This window comes from Salarias fasciatus, unplaced genomic scaffold (assembly GCF_902148845.1).
Source record: "Salarias fasciatus unplaced genomic scaffold, fSalaFa1.1, whole genome shotgun sequence".
Lineage (NCBI taxonomy): Eukaryota > Metazoa > Chordata > Actinopteri > Blenniiformes > Blenniidae > Salarias > Salarias fasciatus.
In genome coordinates this window covers 61153-77326 of record NW_021941392.1, presented here as the reverse complement: position 1 = coordinate 77326, position 16174 = coordinate 61153, and the positions used below count along the sequence as shown (strand labels likewise).

Sequence of the window (16174 nt, the reverse complement as noted above, 5' to 3'; positions counted from 1 at the left end):
AACCTTTATCATATACTCCTTTCCCACTGGCTAAAAAACCCGTTTAAACCCGCTAACAATCGGCTCCTCATGGCAGTGGGAAAGGGTTTAACCAGCATTTCGACATGCCCCCCCCCCCCCCCCCCCCCACACACACACACACACACACGCACACACACGCATTTGTCTTGTCAAATTGGAAATATCTGACTCACTCGTTATCACTCACATACAAGCATCGTCACCCTCACACACACACACACACACACACACACACACACACACACACACACACACCCCTGCAGAGCGTGTGAATAGGTTTCATTTGGAGATGACAATTAGAGAAAAAAAGAAATATCAGAGAAAACTTTGTCAAAACAAAGACAGAAACTGAAGAACGATTCTTAAATCCACCTGGAGCGTTGGGCTGTTTCCTGATGGGACTGCATTTCAAAACAAGAGCAAGTTTTTACATTTCTGGTGACTTGATTCCATCACATGAAACAAATCTAATACTAATTTGAAAATAAAACTTGAATGCTGAATAGAAATAAAGTTTAAATTTTAAACGTTTTTAATGATGGTTCAGGGTTAGGGTTAGGGTCGGAGTCAGGGTTAGTTTTCGGGTTGGTGGTCCAGCCTTTCCTACCAGTCCGACTGGAAACCAGTGTTTGAAACAGGCTCCAGGCATCTTTTGAACGTGTACAAGCTAACATTTGATGGTTATGCCTACAACACCTTGGCTGCAATCTGAAAATTAAAGGAATATTGCTAACAACAAGCATCAACTAACATTCAGCAAATGAAAGAATCGTGTACACCTCATTTTCAGGTGATGATATCTGAGAGAACCAACACGAGGAGGAGCTAACGTTTGAAAATAGTAGTCACTTTAATCTTCAATAGCTTGAATAACATTAACAACAATAACAAACAGTTTTTCTGAGCTCGTATATTTTTGAACATGATGATGTTTTCCACGGTTTGTGTTGATGATGAGAGGATGAAGGTGAATGGGTTTTGTGGTGCTGACAGCTGTATTGGCCTACATGAACAACTCAACAGCTTCTTCACTCTCTCCTACAGAGTTAAAATGCCGGATTAAGATTTTTCTTTCTCCCAAATCAAGCTGTTTTTGTTTTTTTGTGAATTCAGCCTTAAAGCATTGCCTCCACTCTGTTGTTTTCCTCTCTCCTTTGTTTCCCCTCCTCTCCATCACGAGCCCCTCGAGGCCGGACTCATCAAACATTAACGCGCTCCTTCTGATTGTCACCTCGCTTCAGCGGCTCCAGAAAATCACTTCACCCCAGGAACACCAGCGTTCGGAGGCGTTAACTCGGTCGCCTGAGGGGAGCGGGCAGCAATGTTCCCGCTTGCTTCCCGCCCTCCTCCTCCATATCGGGCGGACTCTGGCGCCATCGTGTGGCCACAAACACCCTCCAGCCAATCACTTCCCAGCCTCACTTCATTTTATTAGAACAGTTCATACAAATAGAAAATAAATACTCTCATGCTGTAAACGTCACTGGCTGAAGACAGTCTGTTAAGTGGAGGAGCGTGAAGACGCCTCGGCTCAGTCTGTGTGCTTTTCCTCTGTGTTGTCCTTGTTGAGGGGGAACTCCAGCGACGTCCTGAACCGGACGGGAACCGGCTGCTCCTCCTCGGCGGCGGTGGCGGTGGCGGTGACAGCGGCGGTGGCGGTGGCGGCGGCGGTGGCGGTGTCAGCGGCGGCGGGCTGCCGGGCGGCCGGGGCGTGGATCCGCAGCTGTCCGTTGTCCATCAGGGAGCAGGACAGGCCCGACAGGTCCAGGTGAGCCGGGAGGTCGATCTTCTGCACGAAGCCCGTCTGGGCCGACGCCGAGGAGTGGAAGGCGGCGCGGGAGGAGGCGGAGGAGCAGGCCTGGCTCTCCTCCGCCCCGGCCTGCTTCATGGCCGCCACCGCCAGTCTGCGGCCCTCCAGCTTGACCGTGATGTCTCCGGGGGCGTAGCCGCGGGCGTCCAGGGTCACCAGGAGGTCGGAGTTGTTGCCGTGGGTCACCGGCTGCAGGTCGGAGCCCGACGCTTGCTGCTCCGGATCGTCGCTCAGCCTGAAACAGAATCCAGCGTGAGGATCAGAACCCCGGCGCAGCGTGGGCAGGCGGCGCCGGACGCTCGGCGGGCGGACGTACCTCGCCAGCGGGGAGGAAGCGAGCGGCAGCGGGCCCAGTTTGAGCAGCCGGGGCCCGTCGTGGAGCTCCCTCAGGAGGCTGTCGGCCAGCCCGGCCCGGCGCTGGAAGAAGTCCTGCTGCAGCGAGGAGACCGACTCGTAGTCCAGCGGCCACAGCAGCCGCGAGGGGGCGAAGAACGGGTCGTCTCCGAACAGACCGGCCAGGCCTCCGTGCTGAGACATCATGACAGAAGAAGATCCTCGATCGCTGGAAGCTCCCGGAGACTCTCTGGAGTTTGTTGTGCGGCTGTGAAGCTCCAGGGTGTCGTTTATAACCCCGAGCTGCTGCCTGCAGCCCGCCCACCCTGCTATTTAAACCCCATGAGCTCACCGCAGGAATGCCCCTGCCACTCATCAAAACCTAAAGACGGCTCGCGCGCGCATGTGTGTGTGTGTGTGAGTGTGTGTGTGTTCACTGAGGTGAAGGAAGTTCCTTTTTTGTGATATTTTACACCTGATGTATTTTTAAGAGCGTGCTGCTGCCGGGGAGATTAAAATAACTGACATTAACCTTTTTATTCTGACTCTTTCTGGGCTCTATTTAAATTCTAGGTTCATTGTTTCTGAGCTGAACATGAATAGAAGCTCATCCTGTTAGTTTGGTTCTGTTATTCTACATGGTCCAGGTTCATCACAGTGAGTGAAGTCTGACAGCTAAAACATTAGACTTTGCAAATGATCCAAATGATAACCGTGTTGTTTGTCAGTGATGAGTAAATGTTTAAAAAGTTATGAACTTCACCATCCCTCTGTTAATCTCCCACTTTTATTGTTTCTTATTTTCACTTTCTCCTGTTTCAAGTTGACCTTCATCCCATTTCCAACATTCTGCTGTTTGCTGTCATCATCGTTGTTATTTTGATAATGAAAAACCTCAATTTCACAGAAAAAAATAATAATTCAGTCCAATTCTTCTGTTTAGGAGACGTTATGTTGTCGGTAAAGTCCTGTATCCCCTCAATTGTTGCATAAAACAGAAATGTACCAAGTTTATATGATCAGGATTTTTATGTGGACCTCTAAAGTAATTTAACAATAAACTGTTGTCATCCAGTATCAGAATTCAGTACAGAACAAAGATTTTCAAGCATAAATCAATGGTGTCCATTTTAAAACACACGGTTTTTGTGTTTCTTTTCAACCATTCCCGCCTCCTTTTGATTTGGGTCTGATTGATTTGGCCACCGGGTCAAACATATTTCTCTGAAATCTCTTGATAATTCTCTGATTTGATGATTCCTATGTTATGGTCGAGACCTCCAGATGCTGTAAACCAACCAAACAGCCTGATGCTTCCAGGTAGATAGAAGTGATTTTGCTTTTTACTGTTTTGAAGAAGACGTTTCAAACTGTATCAGTGCTAAAAAAGCTGACAGCTTTGAGTCTGTGGCTGAGGTGAGAGGTCATCGTCAATAATAAACTCCCAGTCAGAGTTTGTCCAGATGGACTCCCCCGGTGCCGCTTCAGTCCGACGAGTATCAAGTTCTGTTACTGGTGTCGATGATGGACTTAATATGAACCGTCTCTCATCGGGGGGATTCCTGACTAATTGTTTTTGGCGGTGTTAAAGTGACGGACTTCCGTCACATTGACCAACGTCAGCTCTGGGTGGGGGTTGCTGGGGGGCTTGTCCTTCCAGCTCACGGCCTTGCCTGTTTGTTTTCCTCATCTGGGGTGTGATCTGGTTCATCTTGGTCTCCTGGTTGGATCTTGATCAATACTGAGGTCTAGAGAGTAAAGAATGTGTGAAAGAGTGTTTATTCAACAGGTGCGATTCATGTGGGGTAAATAATGTCAGCATGTTCCAGCGGGAAGCCGGTAAGGGGCAATAAATATATGACTATATATAAGACTTCAGCATGTTATAAAAGTAGATTTTTGCTCAGACTCATCATCGTCTCACCGAGTCATTTCCTACAACTGTTCACTACAATACCCATAAAAACATTTCAATGAGAACAATTCAGATTTATTTCAAATCTGAAACATCTGTGGACAAACGGATGAAATTTAATGAGGAATCATGGAAAGTCGGTCAGGTCTGAGGGTTTGTGTTTGGATATGAAGACAGATTCAGACCTGATCTCCATTAAAAACTCAGTTAAAATGGGGATTATTTGTGCCTAATGTTCCTGGGGCATGTCCTCGGTAATGCGTGTGCGTTTTCCTGGTGCGTGTGGCGTGTCTGAGTGAAGACGTGAGTCCGGCAGCTGCTGAGGCCTGAGCGAACCGAGCGAACAAAGCCCGTCCCGTCTCGGGTTTCAGGGCCGCGTCGCTGCGTCTTCAAAGGATGAGCTCAGAGCGCCGGCATGTCGGGCCGAGCGCGGACATGACAAGGAGCCTGTGTCACTTCTATTTGCGGCCTCGGGGGCGTCGCGCTGCAAAGCGTCTTCACGCGACCGGCTCCCACCGACCGCCGCCGCCTGATTGGCTGAGAGCCGCTGCCTCGGCGAGGTATTTCTCACTTCTGCTCACAACAGAGACTCAGTGAGACCGGTCTAAGAATACCCTCATTACTGGTGGGCGGGGCTTAATCCCACACATCTAACCTGGAGAAAACACACACACACACACACACACACACAGCTTGTTGTCACAGCTGCTTTGAGAAGTGTGTCAGTAAACCGGGGGAGGCCGGGATCAGAAATAGAAAGGGGGGATTCAAGATGGCGGTCTGCTGGTTATTATGACCCCGGCTGGTTCTGCTTGGTGTTTATGGAGGGTGAGGCTGGACACATCCACACGGATGGTGTGATATCACTGACACTTGAAGGGGAATAACGACTCTTTGATTCAGTTCCAACAGTTCAGTGATCTCTCCACCTCTGCTCATGACTCAGTCACTGCTGGTCTTCTGAGATCAGGAGCAGAAAACTGTTTTACTGGAATCACAGAAGACAGAAGACGACTGAGCTTCAGGAGTTCGGCTCCAGATGGTTTCACTGAATTGGTTTGATTTTCTGGCCAGTGTTGGACATTGATGATTTTAAATGTGTGAAATGCATAAAGAAAGGTTTACAATACTTAGAATCTTACAGAAACACAAGATTTTCAAGAAAGGATCATCAACAATGACTCAACAGCCCCGGCTAGTGGACAGGAGATAAACTACAAGCTGAAAACCAACCCTGAACAAAATCAAGAAAACTCATAAAACAAAGACCAGAACTCAGGATGACCAAAACTTCAGGAACACAGGAAGTCACTCAACTCTTAATCTGGAAAACTAACGAATAAATAAGAACCGAGTCGCCACAAAAAAGACCCTTGAGCTTTTGTCTCTGAAGGAACAGGAAGTAATTCATGCCGTGCGTCACTGTAGTGATTTTCTCCTCACACTGCCCCCTGCAGGTTTATCATGCTGACAGCAGCTGTTAACTAGAAATGAAAACAGTTTTGAAAACGATGAGGTGTGCACAGTTTTATTTTCAAAAGTCGAGGTGGATGTGTCACTATGTGTGAATCAGGCCTTAAAAAAGAACTTTCAGAGAACCATTTAGAGTTTGTTTATTAAAACATATCATGTTATCATGTGGTAATAATTCAGATCCAACCTTTATCTGCTGCTTGATTTTGATAATATTGATCCGACCGACCTGCTGCTAATCAGCAGACACAGGTTGAATCCCATTTCACCCCTTCGCCCTCCCCCTTGGCCCCACCCCTCCGTTTTGCGCGTTCACGTGGAGGGGTAGGGGTGTCCCGATTGTCATTATGATGGAGGGGGAGGGGTAAGGGGGAGGGCTGTTCACCCCTCCAAACGGAGATTCTCCCGAGGCACACTCCAAACGGAGGGGTATGATCCAGTGGCGGCCGGTGGCGAGGGGCGGCGGCGGGAGCGCTTGTTTTGTCCGCCGCCAACCGCGACTGGCGGGCGGCGTTAGTTCGCTTCCACGTTGGCGGGAGCGCTCGTTTCCACACCCACGCATTCCAAACACAACAGATAGACGATTATTTTCAATAAACTGGTTTCTTCAACACCGCCCACCTGGAATGCGCGGGTGTGGAAACGATCGCTCCCGCCAACGCGGAAGTGAACTAACGCCGCCCGCCAGTCGCGGTGTAGGCGGACAAAACAAGCGCTCCCGCCACCGCCCCTCGCCACCGGCCGCAGATTTCCCAGAAAGTCTTGCAAGATCGGCAAGATGGCAGCATCCGCAATACAGAAGTTCATAAATGTAAGTATTTTCTCAATCATTAAAGTTTAGAAATCTAAGAAAAACATTCTTCTTCGGTAAACAATTGTCGCATCTGCCTACGTCATCGACAGCGGTGACTACTGATGACGTACGCGATTGTCAAACGGGTGTTCCAATTCGGAGGGGTTTACTTTCGGCCCTACCCCTTAGCACTGTTTCAAAGAGGTAGGGCCAAGGGGGAGGGCAAGAGAGAGAAACGGGATTGGGCCTTAAATGCTCAGATATATCTCGTCTTCATCTTCATCGTGTCCTCTCTTGTCCATCAGATAAATGATATTCTCGTATTGGTTTCCATCCTCGCTCTGCTCTTCATCACAGACCGATCTGGCCTCCATGGAATCCAGACTGGTTCCCGCCTCCTCATAACCATGTTCTCCCTGCTTCAGTGGCTCTTCATAATCCTGCTCTTCCTCTTTCCTCCTCCTCATCCTCTCTTTCACGCTCGTCCTGCTCCTCACCAGGTCAACGTTGACGTACTCCACCTCGTCGTCTTGGTGACTGTTCCTGACTCTGAAGGCCACTGACACACACACAGTGAAACAAACCGTCAGGTTTCAGGAAGAAAAACACTCACCAGGGCTGATCTTTCTTCTGGAGTCCACCGACTGGGAGTTGAAGACTTCTCAGTTAGTCGTCTTCTTCTGTAGACCAGACAGACGGCCGACAGGACGGCCAGGAGCAGCAGCAGGACCCCGGAAGCTGCCAGGGTGACTGGCAGCAGCAGAGACACTGAAAGACCAAGTGGAAACTTCAGATAACGTGTCGTTCCAGATCTCCTTTAACCTTTACTGTCGTACCCCTGATGATGACCCTGATGGGTGCAGCCGCAGTGGAGTTGAACCTCTGCCTGGAGAGCTCCACCTGGTACACACAGGCGTAGCTGTCCTGGTGTGAGCGCCGAGCCGCCGGGAAGTGGAAGGAGGCCGAGCTGTTGACGGCCGGCCTGCTGGCCGCCACGCCGTTCCTGGAGGAGATGAGGAAGAAGCGACCGTGGGGATATCCGGAGGTGATGCTGCAAGTTAATACAAAGCCGTGACCCCCGGTGACCTCTGCAGCACTGGGACCCCACACCAGGCCATTGCCAAGACATGAGAAGGAGATGTTGGGCCTTTCCAGTCTCACTGTGTGAAAAAAAAAAAAAAAAAAAACATTAAAAAAATAAAATAAAAACAATGATTCACTTTTTAAGACTTATTGTTGAAATTCTCTCCAGCTGCTGTTTTAGTGAGTGTAATCTTTGCTTAAAGGGGCTGTATCATGCAAAATTCACTTTTTGTATGTTTTAACCTTGTTATATAGTTATGTACTCACCTAAAACACCCCCAAGGCGTTTTTTTCCTTCGTGCCTGCGTGTTAAAGCTTTCCCAGTGTTTGTGCTGCTCAGAGAGGCAGCCCCTCCCGCACCCGTGAAAACGCTCTGTTTTCCCACGTTCACGTCACACTGTGAAGCTGGCTCCCCTGACCCCCCCTCCCGCAGGCCCTCGGCAATCAGCGTTGCTGCTTTTTGTAACTCCGATTTCGAGGATAAACTTTAACCATCGTCTGAAAGCAACAGTCAAGCAAGAGCAAGAGTCTGAAGGATCTGAAGGGTCTGAAGGGTCTGAAGGGTCTGAAGGGTCTGGAGGGTCTGGAGGGTCTGGAGGGTCTGGAGGGTCTGGAGGGTCTGAAGGGTCTGAAGGGTCTGAAGGGTCTGGAGGGTCTGGAGGGTCTGGAGGGTCTGAAGGGTCTGAAGGGTCTGGAGGGTCTGGAGGGTCTGGAGGGTCTGCGCTTGGTGAGTTTCTCACAGGAAAAGACGTTTTTGCGGGTGGAGAAGCTAGAGCTAAAGAGCTAAGCTAGCTAGCGTATTTGTTTTGAAGCGCTGATTGGTTGAAGTTCGCTGTCAGTCAAAGTCCACAGGGGGAGAGGCGGGATTTCAGTGAAACGGAGCGTTTTCTCTTCCGGGTTTCAGAATTAGCCCCAGAAAATCTTTTATTTCACACAAAATTACTTTTCCTTAGCGCCAAAAATAAACTATTACCATGTTAATGCCATTTCTAGGGTTTGGACTAGCTAAAAAAGCAGGATACAGCCCCTTTAACTTCACTCAGGATTTGAAACACAGTCACCTCCATGTCTTCAAGGTCATATTTAAGAAGCTAGAGGTCATAAGATGTTGAACAGTGGAATATTAGGATGTGGTGACCCAGACTGTCACTCCAAAAAATTCAGTTTAATTTAAATACAGCCGATTGCGAGACAGTCAGCTTGTTTCTAATCAGAGAAGAAAACTAAAACTACCAGGAAAATCTGGACTGGGACCAGGACCAGGACCAGGACCAACAGAGACTGGATTAGGAGGTGTACATCTACTGATCATGTGCAGCAGAAATGTTTGTGTAGAGCCTTGAAACTAGGTGTGTAAAAGATGGACTGAAAGCAGATACCCCAGTATCAGTAAAGTGTAATTCCCGTGATATCCACTAGATGGCGCATGCCTGCAGAGGAAGAAAACATCCTCTTGTGAGGTAAACGCAGCTTCAACGTGCCTGCTCTCTCTTTTCTTTATCAGAGGTTGGTAAATGCTTAAAATTCACGAATGTAACACACATTATGTTATGTTGTAACATGTTCAGGATAATGCTGTGTTGAGTAAAGAGAGCAAAACTTATAGTTTTTATAAGGGTTTCTGAGTGAAACGTGAACCGTGTTTGAAGCGAACCTGCTAAGCTAACAGCGGTCAAGCGTGAGGGATTTACAACATGGAGAAAAGATAATCCACACCAGCTTTTGGGTGAAGTTATTAGAGCAGTGTTTAAGATAATCAAGCCTGGTACCTTCAAAAACATACGCTGACGGTAGCTGAGTTAAAATGTTTCTTGAAAACCCACCTACATGAGAAATGTAGCTCTGAATTATTTCAGGAAATAAGCAACGCGAAGCAGCATGCTAAAGAAACACCACAGCAGTTTATGTATAGACAAATGGGTCTTAAACACCGTGTGCTGGTTGCATCTAAGAACCGCAGTGGTTTTCATTATGATAAGCTCAGTTTCCTCAGCGATCATCGATGGTTAATTCAAGACTTCTCTCGACTCACGCCTTTTGTTTGAACTGCTTCAGAGCCCTAATTATTTAAACAGTGAAAGCAAACCAACACCGATAACAGATAAAGGACAAGTGAAGAAAGGAAACAAAAATGAACTTCCCTCTCGCGCACCAATAATGTGGACGAGTGAACATCAAGAAATCGTGTTAATGTTTGTGGACATTCTGACCAATTCTCCATCCCAACCTATCCTAACATCGATCTTCCATTTATATTGCATACAGATGCATCCAACCAACCTTGGGAGCAGTTTTATATCACAAACAAGACAACAAAGTCAAAGTGATTGGCTGTGGTTCTCTAACTTTCACAGCTGCTGAGAAAAACTACCACTTACATTCTGGTGAACTTGAGTTCCTCGCACTGAAATGAGTCGCCCGCGATAAGTTTACTGACTAGCTGTATTATATGCTCTGACTTCTACCATCTATTCAGACAACAGTGCCTTAGATAATGTTCTCAGTTCAGCAATGCAGGGGGGGATCGGTGGGTTGGGGAGTTAGCAGACCAGTTAGCAGGTAAGGGACATGGTCCAGGCTGAACTGGACTTATTAAAGCCACTTGGTGACAGTGAAGTGATGCACAGAGAGGAGGAAGATGGTGCAGAGACAAAAAGAATCCGTGCCACAGAGGCGGTGTGTGCGCCCTCACTGTCTGACATGTTGGACCAGAACCTCCAGGAAAACGACCCTGATTCCAGGCAGTCCTCCCCCCAGGACTGACAATCCTCCAGCATATTGGAGGACCAATCAAGGCCGCTTTCCTGACTCGGCACAGATGGAACGCAGTAAGTTTTACAGCATTTTTGAAAACACAAAGTGGTTTACAGTTGTAAAAACAAAAGGTATAGTTTCATTAATAAAACATATTACATTATGGGAATACTCCAACGAAAGTGCAAAAGAGAAACAGTGATGCACAGTTACATTTAAAACAATAAGCTGCTGGGAAAGGGATTGGTTTTATTTCATGTCTGTTTTTTTTATTTATTTATTGCTTGATAACAATGAACTGAACCTACGATGCTGTTTCCATTCTGAGGTACTTGGCTGCTCCGAGCACAAACACAGACAGCGAGAGGAGGTTTAGTCATCCAGTTAAAGAACAGACTGACATGTGACAAAGCAAAGAAGCTACTGTTTATCAAGAAGAACCTGCCAGAGTTCCTGAAGGAGTGGGCTCAGTAGAATTATGTCAAAAGGACATTAGTTCATTTATTGTTTGCAGTTGGATTTTTCTCAATACACTGAGATGCATTCTTTTTGTTGGAAGGCCTACAGGACGGGTTCAATCTGGGGCCACATTTCTAAATCATTTCATTTGCGGCTTGACATACAAACAGCTGTGAATGTTTTAGTCTGTATATGACAATTTTAAGTCTTCCTCAGATGTCATAGTTGTCCTTTTTACTTTGAAGCTAAAGTACTGTGACTGATGAATCTGTCCTGATTTGACATGTTTCTGCAAAAAGTGTATAAGGGTACAAGCACACAGTCATTGAGATAACCTTGAGCCTTGTCTTTTCACAGCCTATCTACCGTGACAAAGCAGAGTTCTGCCAAAAGAACAACAATTCATGCATTTTGATGTTTTTTTTAATGCAAGTTTTGTTTGTCTAATATAAATGAAAAACCTTTTTGTGCTTCTCTTGTCTGAATATTCAATAAACATCTATTAAAAAAACATGTCTAAAAATTTGTTTTAGGCTATTTGTGCATTTGAAAAAGGCATTCAATATTCGTGCCGTCATGTCTTCATCTTTACAGTGAATGTGATGGTCGCACCATGAGAGTCGATGATCTTCACTGCAGCCTGTGAACTGCTCTGCGTATCTCTCATACCAGTCCTCGTGATCTGAGCAGCTGCTGTGTCACTGTGTGGCTCTTCTTACCGGTGACGTTAACCCTGATGGAGTCACTTGGTGGAGAGTTCATTTCGAGAGCGGAGCTCCTTTCCTGGTACTGGCAGTAGTACAGACCCTCGTCGCTGAAGTCCACTCCGGGGAAACGGAAGGTCACGCAGCTGGAATTTGAGGTTTCCGTCCTTGTGAATGAGTCGGACGTTTTCTTCAGGATGAAGGTTCCCCCTAGAACCAGAGTTGAGATGGAACATTTGATACCAACCTCCTGACCCCAGAGGACCTCACCAGCAGGAGTGATGGAAATGCTCGGCTTTGAAAAATTCACTGGAAAAGCAGCAAAACACAAGAGGATTCAATGTGGTGGTTATGAATCAATCAGCAGCCCTTCCTCCACTGTCTAGTCTGTCGTCTGAGTTTGGAAGCTGGACTGACCTGAGCAGACGACTCCGGCGTTCTCGTCGTGGAGACACTCGTGTTTTCCGAAGCCGCTGTGCCGACACTGCGTCAGGGAGCCCTCGCCGCCTGAGCAGGTCACGTCGTGCAGCTGAATCCTCTCAGCTCCTCGTCTGACGGAGGCAGACCGGGTGGCGTTCAGCGCCGCCCCGCAGTTCAGCTGCCTGCAGACCACCGCGGCCTCGGCCAGTCCCCAGTCGTGGTCGCAGACTGTTCCCCAAACGCCGCCGTGGTGAATTTCAACCAGCCCGGAGCACAAAGTCGATCCTGCTAATCTGATCTGAACTCCTGTTGTTCACATATAACAGTTTAGCTGCGACTGTTCAGTCATCAGAGACGCTCCCATCTTTTCTGACAGTCCTCAAAGGGACATGCAGCTTGTTTCTCACCTGAGCAGACGACGCCGGCGCCCTCACCGTGGTCACAGCTGGCTGACCCCAGTCCTCCATGTGAACACTGAGTCAGAGCGCTCTCAGTCCCCGAGCAGCCCACGTCGCTCAGCCAGACGGGTCCGACTCCCGGTCCGAACGCGGCCGACAGGGTGGCGGTGGTCGGCAGCCCGCAGCCCAGCTGCCTGCACACCACCCGGGCGTCGGCCAGGTCCCAGCCGCGGTCGCACACCGTCCCCCAGGACCCGTTACGGAGGAGTTCAACCCTCCCCGAGCACCGGGTCGACCCGGGACCGGCTAACCTGATCTGACCTACAGAACACCGACGTCAGATCGCTTCACTCACAACGACAGAAACCGAGTGTTTGAGAGCAGAGATCAGACTGACCTGCAGCTGGTGGCGAGGAAGACGACAGAAAGGTGACTACAGGAGAGGAAACGTTGAGACGAAATGAGACAAAAGGCAGTTCTTCCTCTGCAGAGTACGTGTGTCTTACCTAAAGTCCAAAATTGAAGGTTTCTCAGCAGCTTTCTGTTTTCTAACTTCTCAGTTTGAAGTTTTCTGTTCTCCATGGCTGAGAAATAAAACGTCCCTGAGTTATCTGGTGAAGAGCCGTGGCGTCCAGCTGCTCCTCTCTCTGCTTATCTTCCCCAACATTTCCTGTTTCCAATTGGTTTCTTTAGAAAAAAAAGTCCCATGAATGTTGAGCAGTGACGTCCATCGAGGGGACAAGTGTTCCTCACCAAGTGTTGCATTAAAAAACACAGTGCGAAGTTTGAACAGATTCATCTGAAGTCAGAGACCGTCTCCTTTGTTTTAGAGGCATTTATTTTGAAAACAGGATGATTCAGTGAAGAACGACTTCTGGTTGGAGTTCAGGGTCGTCGCTGAATAACATTACAGAGTCAGCAGCTAATTTTATTAATTGAGAAGAGACAGTTGACCTCAGGGCGTCAAAACTCAGAAAGATGGAGGCTTTAACCTGGACATTTATTTGTGCACATTAAGGGAATCCTCCCAGAATCCCCAGTTTCCCCTCAAACTGTATGCTGACGGTATACTAAAAACAAAACTAAGTTTTGTAGCTTTTAATAGTTGACCTGGATTTTATATGAAAGAAATCTGATGTTGTATTATTAAAAACGTAAAGTATTAAAACAACAAGCTTCTCGTAAACTGGTTGCAAATGTTCTCTGACGGAGACCAGGAAGCGTGACGAGTGAATGATATCAACACGTTTCCTGCACACATGGTGTTTACTGGCTTCCCAGTATGTTTGGATAAAATGACAGAACTCAGTTTTTTATGAGCTGCAGTAAAAACCGTGACTTGCTCAGCTCCTCATGTCACTGAATTCCGGTGTTCCGGTCTCTTCAGCGGCCACACGCGTATCAAATCAGGTGATTCAGTTTCTACAGACAGTGGAATAGTATGTTGTTGTGAGGAGCTCAGTGAGTTCCAGTGTGGTTCAGGCAGACCAAATGACAATAAGAACTGAGTAAATACATTTCCTAAAAGCTAATGAGAAACGTGAAAATGAATTCTCAGTCAAATCAACCTAAAACCTTAAAGTTTTCATAAATGTCCTGCATATCTCTGCGAGTATCTACGGCTTGCTCAGTGACGAAGTTCGACACGTTTATATATTCATTTTCGTCACTGCTGCCCTCCCCGTCCTCTGCTTCACCACGTGCCGAGACGCTGCGGAGCTCCATGGCCACCACATAATTATCCTGGAAGTCCACATTCTCATCTTCCCCGTCGGAATGCGGCCGCGGTGCGTGCTGTCTTTGATCCATCCGAGAGTCCTCTTGGTCAACGTTCATGTAGTCATCATCATCATCATCCTCCTCTTCTGAATGCGGCCGTTGCGCGTGCTGTCTTGGATTCAACTGAGAGTCGTCTTGGTCAACGTTCATGTAGTCATCATCATCATCATCCTCCTCTTCATCGTAATCATTTTCCTGAAAGCTGCCGGTGGCCGTCGCTGAAACACAAACGTGAGTTTAAAGACCGCTCCCTCCACGGTGAGCTGAGCGTGCCGCTGGGACTCACGTTGGGTTTGGACGATGGCTTTGGGAACGTCCAGGCTTCGCCTGGTCCAACAGATCAGAGCGACCCCCATCAGGACCAGGAGGAGGAACACCAGGGCCCCGCCGGCGATGGAGGAGGCCACCACCCACAGAGGCACCGCGGCTGGAAAGATTCAATGAGAGCTTAATCTGTTGCTGCAGACTTCTGGGAAAGGATCTATAATGTGTACTGACCTGTGATGAAGACCACGATGGGTTCTGTCTTCAAGGGAGGGAAGTTCCCGGGCGACACGGTGTCCTCATACAGACAGCTGTAGTTTCCTTGGTGATGATAGTCGGCTGCAGGGAAGTGAAAGGAGGCCACGTTGTTGACCGCCGGCAGTTGATCGAGTCTCTCGTTGGAGCGCGAGAAGACCAAGCTGAACTGTCCCGGAGGGTGGCCGGAGCCCACGGAGCAGGTGAAGCTGAAGCTGTGACCTCTGGTGATCCGGGCTCCGTCGGGACCCCACACCAGGCCGTCGTCAGGGGAGGTCAGGTTGATGCTGGGCTGCTGTAGAGCTTCTGTCGAAAAAACACAGTGAGGAGACAAAACTGTCAACCATTCACCGGAACGACTGACCGAGCGAAAGTCTGGACAGGTAGGTTGGAAGATGGGTGGGTGTGTGAGGGCACTGACAAAAAAACTCATGACAAACAACACTGTTGTATCCATATGAAGCAAAAATGTGTTGCAGAATGTGTTATTGATTTGAACAATCGTCTGAGATGGCTGTAACTTCTATAATCAGTTTTCATTTAGTGAAAGCTCACTGACCTGCTGAAGCTGCTGACCACACCAGAAGATCTGGGAGAGAAAGAAAAAAACAGATCCTTCAGAGACTCAGGGCTGAAAGTTTGATCAATAAACTGCCTTATGAAGAGAAATGAAGCTCACCGACGGCCAAACGCAGCCAGACTCTCCTCCGTGAGCTCGCCATGAAGATGCTCCTTCTGCTTCGGTGAAGAAAAACAGACTCAGAAAGTGAACTGCTGAGTTAAACTATTCACACATTCTGAGAAAAAAAACACTTCCTCTATTTGTTCTTTTTTAATGAAAACGTGTCAAGCAGTTAAGAACTTCTGCTGCAACAGACGAAAACTAAGAAGTGCGAAAACTCTTCCAGTCTGACTGAAAAGTGAAGTTTTTCACTCCAGGTTACATTTCTGGTCATCAGAACTATACGCGTCTATTATATGAGGCTTGTTTCCATGTCGGGCGGTTTTGTTTCCACATTGACACACACAACTATTCTACTTGAGAAATTCACACACTGACACTTTGTTCAGTAAAAGACAAATCAAGTGATGAACACATTTTGAAACACACATCAGCAGACTATTTTAGCAACAACTTTAACTGCTTTTCTTTTTCGTTTCGATTTGTGCCTTCCAAACGTGGTGAGTAAGATAAAATAGATCAATCAACACACAAACCCTGGATGGTGACGAGGACGAGGAGGAGGAGGAGGACGAGGAGGACGAGGAGGAGGAGGAGGAGGAAGAGGAGGAGGAGGAGGAGGACGAGGACGAGGAGGACGAGGAGGACGAGGAGGAGGAGGAGGAGGAGGAGGAGGAGGAGGAGGACGAGGAGGACGAGGAGGAGGAGGAGGAGGAAGAGGAGGAGGAGGAGGAGGAGGACAGGCCTGAAGACCTGCAGGATGACGCTGTGGCGCTCTGGAGATGTTGATTCCGGACGGTGATCTTCAACCTTTACGACCAAAAGAACCGTTTCTGACACTTTCCACCAGATAAGATTCAACTGAAGCCAAAGGACACATTCAAACTTTGAAATGGGACAAACACAGATTGAAATGTTTGATAAATGTACAAAAATGTGCGCTGATGAAGTTTCAATGTGCAATTTGGGATGAGAAACATTTCGTAACATGTTCTGCGGTGTTTGTATCTGATATTTCACCTGTTGAAAGT

General features: G+C 47.8%; 3 protein-coding genes across 4 annotated transcripts; all 3 read right to left on the bottom strand.

Annotated features, from left to right (window-relative positions):
- Positions 1 to 1438: 1438 nt before the first annotated feature.
- hspb9 (heat shock protein, alpha-crystallin-related, 9) lies at positions 1439 to 2403 on the bottom strand. The gene is made up of 2 exons (XM_030087632.1): positions 2148 to 2403; positions 1439 to 2066 (listed from the first exon to the last, which is right to left on the bottom strand). Exons 1-2 carry the CDS (start codon positions 2369 to 2371, stop codon positions 1553 to 1555), a joined length of 738 nt encoding a protein of 245 aa, XP_029943492.1. The 5' UTR covers positions 2372 to 2403; the 3' UTR covers positions 1439 to 1552.
- A 3892-nt stretch (positions 2404 to 6295) lies between these two features.
- LOC115385559 (uncharacterized) lies at positions 6296 to 12797 on the bottom strand. The gene is made up of 9 exons (XM_030087627.1): positions 12670 to 12797; positions 12561 to 12596; positions 12173 to 12484; positions 11763 to 12071; positions 11616 to 11654; positions 11361 to 11555; positions 7182 to 7505; positions 6991 to 7113; positions 6296 to 6904 (listed from the first exon to the last, which is right to left on the bottom strand). Exons 1-9 carry the CDS (start codon positions 12743 to 12745, stop codon positions 6594 to 6596), a joined length of 1725 nt encoding a protein of 574 aa, XP_029943487.1. The 5' UTR covers positions 12746 to 12797; the 3' UTR covers positions 6296 to 6593.
- Positions 12798 to 12998: 201 nt separating this feature from the next.
- On the bottom strand, positions 12999 to 15695 carry LOC115385576 (uncharacterized). Of its 2 annotated transcripts, XM_030087640.1 has the most exons (6): positions 15680 to 15695; positions 15141 to 15196; positions 15021 to 15050; positions 14441 to 14767; positions 14229 to 14369; positions 12999 to 14160 (listed from the first exon to the last, which is right to left on the bottom strand). In XM_030087640.1, the coding sequence occupies exons 2-6, from the start codon at positions 15181 to 15183 to the stop codon at positions 13727 to 13729; spliced, it is 975 nt and encodes a 324-aa protein (XP_029943500.1). In that variant the 5' UTR covers positions 15184 to 15196; positions 15680 to 15695; the 3' UTR covers positions 12999 to 13726. The 2 variants fall into 2 exon arrangements, with proteins under 2 accessions (XP_029943500.1, XP_029943499.1); XM_030087639.1 differs by lacking the exon at positions 15680 to 15695 and having other exon boundaries at positions 15141 to 15612.
- Between the last annotated feature and the right edge of the window lie 479 nt (positions 15696 to 16174).

Excerpts from the sequence above, each read along its gene's own strand:
- hspb9 (XM_030087632.1), bottom strand. The coding sequence starts at position 2,371 with ATGATGTCTCAGCACGGAGGCCTGGCCGGTCTGTTCGGAGACGACCCG. Across the intron at positions 2,067-2,147 it reads GCTTCCTCCCCGCTGGCGAG|GCTGAGCGACGATCCGGAGC; the intron begins GTACGTCCGCCC and ends ATTCTGTTTCAG.
- LOC115385559 (XM_030087627.1), bottom strand. The coding sequence starts at position 12,745 with ATGGAGAACAGAAAACTTCAAACTGAGAAGTTAGAAAACAGAAAGCTG. Across the intron at positions 12,597-12,669 it reads CCTTCAATTTTGGACTTTAG|TCACCTTTCTGTCGTCTTCC; the intron begins GTAAGACACACG and ends CCTCTCCTGTAG. Across the intron at positions 12,485-12,560 it reads TTCCTCGCCACCAGCTGCAG|GTCAGATCAGGTTAGCCGGT; the intron begins GTCAGTCTGATC and ends GGTGTTCTGTAG.
- LOC115385576 (XM_030087640.1), bottom strand. The coding sequence starts at position 15,183 with ATGGCGAGCTCACGGAGGAGAGTCTGGCTGCGTTTGGCCGTCG. Across the intron at positions 15,051-15,140 it reads CTGGCTGCGTTTGGCCGTCG|ATCTTCTGGTGTGGTCAGCA; the intron begins GTGAGCTTCATT and ends TTTCTCTCCCAG. Across the intron at positions 14,161-14,228 it reads AGCCATCGTCCAAACCCAAC|CGACGGCCACCGGCAGCTTT; the intron begins GTGAGTCCCAGC and ends TTTGTGTTTCAG.